The sequence below is a fragment of the Gavia stellata genome, unplaced genomic scaffold (genome assembly GCF_030936135.1).
Source record: "Gavia stellata isolate bGavSte3 unplaced genomic scaffold, bGavSte3.hap2 HAP2_SCAFFOLD_42, whole genome shotgun sequence".
In the NCBI taxonomy this organism is placed as follows: Eukaryota; Metazoa; Chordata; class Aves; order Gaviiformes; family Gaviidae; genus Gavia; species Gavia stellata.
Genome location: NW_026776913.1, coordinates 111525 through 122390, shown reverse-complemented (window position 1 = coordinate 122390; position 10866 = coordinate 111525). Strand labels below are relative to the sequence as shown.

Genomic DNA, 10866 nt, shown 5'->3' with positions numbered 1-10866 from the left:
CTGCAACGCGATCAGTATCTGCAATGGCCTCTGCATCTGCAGTGGGAAAGAATCTGCCAGGGCATCTGCAAAGGTATCTGCATCTGGAATGCTGTGTGTGCAACTGTCCTGTCAGCTACAGCTCTCCAATGCAGCCATCACTGCGGATGGAGATACCATTGTGGATAACATTGCCAATGCTGGTGCAGATGCCACTGGAGTTGGAAATACAGTTTCAGATGCAATTGCTGATGGAGATGCTATTGAGGATGCAGGTGCCATTGCAGATACCATTGCAGATGCAGACACCATTGGAGATGCAGGTGCCTTTGAAGATTCCTTTGAAGGTACCGGCACCGATGCCACTGGAGATGCCACTGCAGATGCAGATACCATTACAGACACCACCGGAGACGCAGGTGCTGTGTCAAACAGCATTGCAGCTGCAGATACCACAGCAGATGGCATTGAAGGTGCTAGTATGATTTCCAATGCAACTGCATCTGAATTATGCTGAGTAGAAGCAGCTACTGCAATTAAATACTCATGCTTTTACTCATACTTTTTGTCTTTGTCTTCTTGAAAGTGGATCTGCAAACCCAGTTCCTATTTCATGTAATGAAGACTTCCGATGGGATTTCTAGGAAAGGACCGATGGCAGGGAAAGGGAGGACTCGAGGTTGTTTGGGGATGAAATAGGGCTAAAAACAGCTAGTTACGATGAATGAGGTTGCTGGTAAGTACACTTGTCCAGCCGCACCCTGCAACAGATGGCCCCAGCCTGTCCTGCCTTCTTGTTAAACTCCATTTCACTACTTCCTGGGGTGAGGGGGATCTCTGTTCTTTGTGCGTGTGGAGGTGTGAGTGCCAGCCCCTGGAGGGGGGACCACAAGTCATAGGGGCTCACGTGCCCGGGGGGAAGCAACCGGAGAGACTGGGAGGGGGGAGTTGACTCCTGGAGGGAGCAGGTGGTCCAAAGCATCGCCTGGAGAAACTGTGGGGTCTTGGGGCTCTGGTACTGGTAAGGCCATAGGTCTGGACCAGGAGGGGAAGTGGTCCTTTACATGCCCCGGCAAGTACCTCAGATACAGCTCTCGAGGTGGCACTGGCTGCTTATGGTCAGACCCTTAAGCTCTGCCTGAAAACCTGGGAACTGCTCTCAATACTTTCTAAAAAGAAAGATAAAAAACCCAGCACCTTTTTACCAGCTGCCATGTTTCAGTACTTTCAATAAAATGTCACTGTATTTTCTATCCTGCCAAAATGGGACTTTTGAGACTGTGTATTAATTGCAGGCGAAGAAATCCTGATCTTGCCCTGTGCTTGCATTGCCAGTACTCTGTCTGTCATGCTGTGTATTTAATCTCCCTAACCTTCCAGGTGTTTCTGCCTGTCCTGATCAAACTCCCCACGTCGGAAGTCATCTCTTCAGAAAACGATCTGGACATACGCACTTTCCACTGTTCTCCAGGGTTTTCCGCCTCTTACTCTTTGATCATTCAGATCCCTCTCACCTATGACCCTGCTTTGAGCTCCAGGGAGGTAAAGCATCATTGTCTTTCAGTCCTCTCTTGTCTTTCAGTACTCTCCCTCATAGTCCCTATAGGCAACTCTTCAACTGGGGTGGCGAACCTCATTGGAAGCTGCCAAAAATAACCATACAGCTGAGAAGTGTGTTTATTGTGGATTAAGCTCTCTTGTGTTTTACTTTTTCTTCTTTTTTCTTTCCCCCAATTAAAAAACCCTGTTTCCATGGCAGTTCTCCACGGAGAGCAGGTAGGAATTGCTGCAAAGCAGCTGTAATATTCAGCTGCAGACTTTGGTGGAGAAGTCTGATGTAAAGAAAAGTGATGCAAGTCCCTGGTGGCCAACGAGAGCAATGGCAGGGTTGGAGAGGTGAGGAGCAAGGTTGTCCATACCGTGTCTGGCCTCAAGGGACTGCTTTTCCTACCTGTCCACACCTCTTTAGGAGACATTCTGCATCCATATCAACTGGAGAAATCTCCTATCACATCTTCAGATTGCTCATTGAAAAGGATGAGCTAGCTATGCTACTTCAGGGTAGGTGCCTACCTCTCTAATTGGCTATACAAATGATGAAGACCTGAAGAAAACTATAGAAGGGGCATAGCTCGTTAGCGCTTTCTGCATTATAATGAGCCCCATGGTGTATGTAGTGCTGACTCCAGGAGCCTCAGGTACTGAGAAGAGACTGAACAATCCCCTCAAGGAGACAAAGGCAGAAGACAAACCTAAACTACTCTGAAGCATTACTGGGCCCCACTGAGGGCCATTACTGACAGAGCCTCCCCAGGGACTCGTTAGAGCCGATAATTGGAGGCTGTGATTGCAGGTAGGCAAAGGCCCTGTGCAGGTGGCTCTGACGCTGACAAAGCCCTTGGATTGTTACATGGAGCACAAAGGCCAAGCCCTGACCCCCGGCCCATGGAAGGGGGATCCTGTCACTCACACGTGGGTCAGGGCCCTTCCTGGGGCAGTGGATGTGGGGTCTGCAATGCCCAGTGCAGGACAATGGAACAACACTCCCAGCTTCCCCATGGGGTTGCAAGGAGGAAATGAGGCTCCAGTGCCATGAGGACAACATGTCTTCTCACAGCCCTTGGTGGCACAGACAACTGCCAGAGCCCAGAGGACAAAGACCTGGGTTCTGTTCGTGTCTTCCAGTGTGGCCAGTGCCCTTGGCAGTTTCCATCGCAGGCTGTCCCACACCTGCCCCTGTTTTCCTGCAGGCTGTAGACATCCATCTTGCTTCTCCACCTTGCTCTCCCCTGGGCATTTCTCTGCCTTCACTGACGTCTCCCCACCCTCACCGGCCGTTCGTTGAAACACAAAGCCACGGTCTGATCACCAACTCTCACTGGGTGACCTCTTGCACCACAGCTCTACCCTTCGAGTGACATTTCTTCTTCCTCATGTCCAGGCTCCACTTTCCAAGCTGCACTTTGTAGCATTTTTTCTCTCTCCTGCTTTTTCCCACCTCCAAGGAAAGCTCAAAATTCTCAGAAAGCACCCTCCAAGCAGGCAACCTAACTCATCAGCCTTCTTGTGGCCTTTCACCTGAGCTGACAAAAGTAACCTTACCGTGATCTTCTAAACCACGTGCCTTTTCCCTGGCCTTTCAGCTTCTTGGATAGACTCAAACGAGCCCTATGCCTGCTGCTGTCCCGTCAGGTACTCAGGCAGAAGGCACATGCCAACCCATATCCATGCCCTCTTCCTGGATGGGGCTCCACCGTGCGGGGGGATAATAAGGACATTCAAGAGTGTTGGCCCAAATGCTAATCACTGAGGGATTCTGGGTATGACTGGCTTCTAAAAAGACTTTGTACTGCTGATGACATTTGGGCCTCACCATCCAGCCAACTTCCCACCCACCCTACCATCCATTTCTTCAGCCTCGACAGCATCAGTCCGGCTCTAAGGAGACTCTGGGAGATGATGTCAAAGGCCTTGCAAAAGGCCAGGTACACAACGTGCCCTCGTTTCCCCTAACCATTCTGCTTCAGCAATGCCTTTCTTGTCCTTCAAGGGCCTGGAGATGGCTGCAGGACAACTTTCCCCATGTCCTCCTAGAGTCTGAGGTAGGCAGGCCACTTGCAATTCTGTCAGTCCTCATCCCTGCCCTTCTTGAAGAGGGGTTTGATGTCTGCTTTTTCCAAGGACCACAGAACCTCCATGATTGCTCCGGCACTTTTGAGGTCACAATCCAGAATCACAGGCAAGGGTGACGTAGCAGTCAGGAGCACTTGCAATGAGCCTGTCCAAGGCAGCTGAGATGAATGTAGCTGTGAAAATGGAAATTTGTTCTTGGAGTCACACACAGAAATGTCGGAGCTCTGCCAGGTGCCCATGTCTCAGCTGGTCTCTTGCAATCCTCGTACACACACGGGTGATCAGAGAGAGGAGTCCTTGCCTTGCACGTGCAGAGGCAGTGCACTGCAGCAGTCACAGTGTCAATCTGACCTCCTGCTGCTGCTCCCAGAGGCTGGGAGGCACCTCAGCCCTGCGGTGTATCGCCCTGCTCTGCACTCGTATGAGATGCTCCACGGCATGAGGAATGGACACGGGGACGTGGGTTAAATGAAGCACATCCCAGTGCTGCATCCAGGTGCTTTCCCAGGGGATGTTACTCTCAAAGTGAGAAGTGACCTCAACACACTGTCTGTCCCACAGGCCTTCATGGCACCCCCAGGAAGAGCTGATGGCATTTGTGCTCACTCGGGTTCATCTCCCCACACGCACACCATGTGCATGCTTACGTCTCGTCTGTACAATGCAAACCTGGACTTCTGACCTGGTCATTCGGTGTCCCTCTGTGGAGGGACAAGCAACCTCTCCGAGCTGGGCTGAGAGGCCATTGTGGACATGGTGGTGGTTATTGGCTGGTGTGTGACGACTGCCCTGGGGCAGCTGCCCGGGGTGTCCAGCGAACACGGGCACAGGCCAGACCCTGTCTGCTGGTCCTCCATGTCTCTCGCAGGAGCCCGGCTGTGCGAGGACCCTGCTGTGTGCCCCCACCCTGCCCACTCCCACACTTGAGCTGCTCACTGGAGTTCTCCTCTCCGGGGCACTTGCCATCCCAGCCATCCCAGCCCCTCTCTGAATCTTGCCACCTCCCTGCCCTCTCCCCAGCCAAGCCCAGCAGAGCAGCCCTGGTGGGACTGGTCCCACAGCAGGAAATGGAGGCCAGTGAGAATGTCCATCCAGCCGGCACGCTGAGGAGATCTCCGCTGCAGGCAGCTTGCAGCCCCAGGTGCCAAACTTGCTCCCCAGGACAGCATGAGAGAATTGGCCCAGGGGATGCTCAGGAAGGGCCTTTTGCCCCATGGACAGGGCAGCCTGCCCCCAGCTGCCACCCTCAGCAAAGGGTTTCTCTTTCCATGTCTCCCCCGCACACACACAGTGCCCTGCTCTTCTCCTCGCTCATCCCATCTCCCCACAGAGTCTTTTCCCTAGCGAGCACATCTAGGCTGGCCTGGCCAGCCACTCCTGCACCCCCTCCCCAGGCTGTGGAGCCCAGGGCCATGGGGTGAGTCCACAGGGTCATGCTGGTCATGCTGGGAGGCAGACCCAGCTCCGGGTGACTACTGCCCCCTTCACCTCAGCACACAGACGCTGCCCAACGGCTCCAGAGAAGATCTAAGAGAAAGGATCTCAGACAAACCACCCTGAGCAGGGTCCTTTATTTTGTTTAAAGACACAGCTCCCAATTTACACAAAGTCTCTGGGTCACACAAGACAGGAAGATACTGAAATAGAAATAGGATGAAGAATGACTTCCTTTTTGTGGACAGCATTAATACAACCAAGAAAAGCTAAAAACAAAAAAACCCAAACCAAACAACCTCCCAAAGAGAGTCTGGGCATGTAATGAGTTATGTGACAAGTGATATGCAGAAGAAGATGGGCAGTTCATTGCTGCTTCTGAAAAGCAACCATTCATCAGTTACCTTAGGGCATCCTTGAGCTCCTTGTTCCTCATGCTGTAGATGAGGGGGTTCACTGCTGGAGGTACCACTGAGTACAGAAACGACACCACCAGGTCCAGGGATGGGGAGGAGATGGAGGGGGGCTTCAGGTGGGCAAACACGGCAGTAGTGATAAACAGGGAGACCACGGCCAGGTGAGGGAGGCACGTGGAAAAGGCTTTGTGCTGTCCCTGCTCAGAGGGGATCCTCAGCACAGACCTCAAGATCTGCACGTAGGACAGCACAATGAAAACAAAACAGCCAAAACTGAAAAAAGCAGTAACCACAAGAAGCCCAACTTCCCTGAGGTACGTGTATGAGCATGAGAGCTTGAGGATCTGTGGGATTTCACAGAAGAACTGGTCCAAGGCATTGCCTTGGCAGAGTGGTAGTGAAAATGTATTGGCTGTGTGCAGCACAGCACTGAGCAACCCACTGCCCCAGGCAGCTGCTGCCATGTGGACACAAGCTCTGCTGCCCAGGAGGGTCCCGTAGTGCAGGGGTTGGCAGATGGCAATGTAGCGGTCGTAGGACATGACGGTGAGAAGATAAAACTCTGCTGAAATGAAAAAGACAATCAGGAAGACTTGGGCAGCACATCCTGCATAGGAAATGGCCCTGTTGTCCCTCAGGGAATTGGCCATGGCTTTGGGAACAGTGGTGGAGATGGAGCCCAGGTCAAGGAGGGAGAGGTTGAGGAGGAAGAAGTACATGGGGCTGTGGAGGTGGTGGTCGCAGACTATGGCGGTGATGATGAGGCCATTGCCCAGGAGGGCAGCCAGGTAGATGCCCAGGAAGAGGCAGAAGTGCAAGAGCTGCAGCTGACGCGTGTCTGCGAATGCCAGGAGGAGGAACTGGGTGATGGAGCTGCTGTTGGACATTGGCTGTTTCTTGGTCTGGGGCTCTGTCCAAAGAAGGAAAAGACAGGAGAAAATTAGACAGATTTCTCTGAGAAAAGCCACTCCTTTTTTCACAGAAATCCCCCCCCCCCACCATCTTGGAATTAATTTGCTTTCTCTAGTTTGGGCTGGCTGAGTGTGGTGTGAGGAGCAGGACTTCTGCCTGGGTGCTGCTGTGGAGACAGCTTTGATCTGCTGCAGTGGATACATGGGAGCTGGTTTGTGAGAGCGCCGATGTTCACAGGGCATGTCAGATGAAATCTACCTTTCATGGAAAAGTTCTATATCTGCACTCATGACGTGGGCTGTGGCAGAGAGGCTTAGCATGTCTTTTTAATAATTTTGTCTGTGTTTTCTCAAAGAGCTGCAGTATCCATCAGCCCTTTTCCTATCCACCCCATGCTTTCGCTTGTGCTGCCTTGAAGATGCCTTCACACACAAATTACTCTTTTAAAAAAACCCTAAACCTGCACTCTGATGAGACCAGAGGAGTCCTGTTTCAAAGGACAGCTCTGCAAACTCTTCTCCAGCCCAGCCCAGAGGTGGAGGTGTGATGGAGAGGGCAGGACACGACCAATCCCAGAGAGAAGCTACTGACTCTGCGAGGAGAGTGCCGACCCCCAAGGAAAGGCTCTGCACTCCCGAGGATCCCACAGCAGAGCTGCGCCTTTCTGGGGGGCAGCTTGCAAGCCCTGCAGGACAGGCAAAGCAGAGACTCGGGGGTCCCTCCGATGGGAGGTTCTACAGAGAGAGTCAGCTCATTGCCCCGCAGACAGTGCCCAGCAGACATCTGCAGGGAAACACAGAAAGAGAGCTGCCTGAGCGCACCCTCCCCCTGTGCTTGTTTGCAGTGTCCTCCCAACCCCGTCCCTGTCTCTGCTGCCTGCAGCTGTCCCTGCCAGGAGCTGGTTCTCTGTCCCCTGTGTCTCCTCCCTGGCAGTGCTCACAGAGCCCATCCCACCCGCTGCCTGCTCAGCTCTGCCCTGCAGAGCCCTCCCTGCAGCAGGACACTGCCCAGGGGCATCTCTGGGTGTGCAGGCTCTGAGGGGAACATCAGACCAGCCCTGGCGAGGCTGGAAAAGTGACACTGATGCTGTCTGTGACCACGGCATGGTGATTTCCAATACTCCCCGCTTTATTCACCTCTAAGAGGAACAGACTTGGAATTTCAGCGCCTCCTCCGGAAATGAGAGATTAATTTCTATGTGCCATTGCCCACCCAGACAACCCAGAGGAGAAGATTGAAAGACCAGGATCCTTCCCTTTCAGGCAGCCCCTGCCTTGCTGTGCTTCCTGAAAAGTCTCCTGGGAAGATCCTGCAGTGATGTGGAGCTGAGGGCAGCCCTGACCCACACAGCACCCTCTCAACAGCAGAAGCACCCTGCCATTGCACTGGTCTCTCCTTCCACCCCCAGCTTCTCCCCACAGCGCCGTGGGGAGCTCCCTGGGCAGGCTGAGTGCTGACCCTGGCAGGCGGCAGAGTCCCTGCCCCAGCACCCAGCCCCGGGGGTGCAGGGACCCTGCTCGGAAGGACAGCCCTGGGCACCCCTGGCTGCACACCCACCTTCACACCCTGCAGCCGTCCCTGGCAGAAGGCAGCCCTCATGCCCTGTCCCTCTGATGGTGCAGCAGGGAAGCCCTGCTCTGGGGCACCTCCTCCTCCTCTACACTGGAGAACCTGTGGCAGTTCTTCCTGAAAGGTCTCACAGTTTGTTTGATGTGCCAGCATTAGGAGATCTTCTTGTGAACTATACCTAAATTTCCCCACACCCAGAGACTTACCGTGTCAAGGGCTGTGAAGATTTCTCCTCCAGTGAGCTCGCCTCTGTCCTCCCACCCCAGACTGCCTTTAACCTCTCTCTGCCTTGATCCTCTCCCCTCGGTGCCTGCAGGCAGTGCCCTCAGCCCTGCTGCGCTCTGCAGAGGAGCTGCTCCTGGGCAGAGCTGTCTCTCGGCAGTGCTGCCCGCTTGCCATGAGCTCCCTCCATCCCAGGAGCCCGGCCCAGCTCAGCAGCAGAGGAGCAGCCCAAGGCGGCACTTTCTCTGCCCCTCGGGGCTCCCCCCAGGGGTCCCTGGGGCTCCAGGGGAACCTGCTGTGAAACAGGCTGGAGCAATCACTGAGGTTCCCTCCCGCAGCTGGGGAGAGACACTTCTTCCCAGCACTGTCATTTCCCTGCTGAGAGACAGAGTCACGCCTAAATATCAACTTTTCTTGGCCCATCTTTAGACAGGACAGCCAGACAGGGACAGGCAGGGATCTCCTTTACCCCTGCTGAGGGAAGGGATGCAGCTGAGCCCGACAAGGCATCTCATCCTGGGTTTGGAGTGCTGGGGCTGGAAGGGCACTCAGCTCCCTCCCATGCACACCACAGACCCACAGCAGGTGGGATTCCTCCTGCCCCCCTTCAGGTGGACACACAATAGGCACCTGCATGTGAGCTCCTGCTCTCAGCTCCCATGGTAATTAATGGAGCTGGAGGCCAGGAGTGAGCTGTTCAGATGCAGTTGTCTGGTGACATCTGAGGTGCCAGAGGTGGTCAAAGATATGTGCCGCTAATAGAGACAGATTGAAGATACGTGCAGGCTGATGTAGAGACAGGCCAACATCTGGGGCATCTTCTTGGAGGCTCTTGGGAATTTCCTTTGGCCAACTGAAAGGACAGCTGCTGCCCAAATTAAGGGCAACTGAACCTGTCCCTACTCATTATGTTCAGGTCAGCCTATAGCGATATTCATAGGATGGAATGGAGTCGTATGCCACAGGGAGAGCTCCATCTCTTTCTTCCTCTCCTCCAGGTGTTGGATTCACTAGACCTTCACTGACTGTATTGGCAGCTGTCTCATGTTCATCCCCACATTGTGGTACAGAATTCAAGGCAGCTGCTCAATGTAATGTTCAAATCCAGGCCCACAGAGCTACATGAGATGCCAGGGCTGCCAAGAAAATCACAGGACCACCAGGAAAGCAATTCCCATTCAGGGTAGTTGGGTGACAGACACCCCAGTCGGCATCACAGAGAATGCCATTTGGTGCCTCACACATTGCTTGGGGCAATGTGTCACATACACAACTCATTCCCAGAGAATGCGATTTTCCCTGACACGTTGCTCGGGGCTTTTCCTGGGGCAGTGTGGTCAAGGAACATCCCTCCATCACACATCCCCAGGAAGATCCCTGAGCAAGTGCAAAAACACGGTTTGAAACTAGCCAGGCTCCTGGGTAGGGAAGAGGAGTCCATGAGGCCCTCCTGCTGTAACGATGAAGTTCCTACTGGAAGGCCCTGGCTGGCACAGACAACAGCCACAGCCAAGGGGAGGAGGACGTCAGCTCTGTTGGGGGCTTTCGGCATTGCCAGCTCCCTCGACCGTCTCCACCCAAGGCTGTCCTATGGTGTGTACGCCTGGCCCTGTTTCCCTGAAGGCTGTGGACACTCCATCCTCTTGTTCTCACCTGAGTATCTCACCGCCTTTACTGATTCCTCTCCGCCATCCCTGGCTGTTCCTTGAAGCACAAAGCCTTGGGCTGGCCCAGGCTCCCTCTTGTATCACAGCACTGCCCTTGGAGTGGCATTTCTTTCTCTCATGTCCAGTCTAAACCCACCAGACAAACACCCAGGTGCCTCAGCACCCCCAAGGAGGGCACTAGACCCCGACCCCCATCTCTGCAGAGCTCTTCTGGGCACTCTCCAGTTCCTCCCGAATTGCCTAGAGCAGGAAACCCCACAGAGGGACACACTACTCCAAATGTGGCCACAACGGTGCTCACTCGACGAGGACGATAACTCCCACTGTCTGGGTGAACACATCATTCCTAACACAGCTGATCTTTCTTCTTGTGAGCACGTGCTACTGGGTCATACGGCATCCCTTGTTGGGCCCAGGCCCTTCTGCTTTGGGTCCCTGCTCAGCCAGTTGGGTACCAGCCTGCCCTGAGGTACAGGGTTATTCTTCCCCCTCCGATACAGGACTAGTGGCTTCTCCTTGTAAATTCAGGAGGTTTCTGTTGGCTGAATCCCAGAGATCCTCCAGGTCCTCATGGACTGAGTCACTGTTTTGTCAGCTGTTTGTGCAAATGGCTCACCCTGATTGTGGTGTCTCTCAAGAGACAACAGCATGCATTGCAGGGCACTACAAATGGTAAAATGAGGTATTAGTTTAATGGAATTGCTTTCCAATATAGAATTCTCCATGCTGCCCATCTCAGAAAGAGCTACAGAGCAAGCAAAGGCAAGACCAGTGTGGGAAGAGCAAACACAGGTGGGCTGTTTGTATGCGAGGAGGTAAGGATGACCAAAGGGCAGAGCTCTGATGGGGGAAAAGAGGGGAAAAGAAAAGAGAAGATGAAGCAAAGGACATGATCGAGGCTGTTTGGAGGTACCTGCCAAGTAGCTCTCCAGGTAAGCAGTGGTGACTTGCACGAGACAAGAAAGATGATCTGACCAAACTTAGGTTTGCTCACCTCCATGGTCATGGGGAAGCTGAGTGCTTTCCCTAGCATG

At 53.7% G+C, this 10866-nt stretch overlaps 1 protein-coding gene across 1 annotated transcript; it reads right to left on the bottom strand.

Moving 5' to 3' along the window:
• Positions 1–5446: 5446 nt before the first annotated feature.
• LOC132321504 (olfactory receptor 14J1-like) lies at positions 5447–6349 on the bottom strand. The gene has a single exon (XM_059834998.1). It carries the CDS (start codon positions 6347–6349, stop codon positions 5447–5449), a length of 903 nt encoding a protein of 300 aa, XP_059690981.1.
• Between the last annotated feature and the right edge of the window lie 4517 nt (positions 6350–10866).

What these genes read in the sequence shown, in the direction of transcription:
- LOC132321504 (XM_059834998.1), bottom strand. Translation starts at nt 6,349, where the DNA reads ATGTCCAACAGCAGCTCCATCACCCAGTTCCTCCTCCTGGCATTCGCA.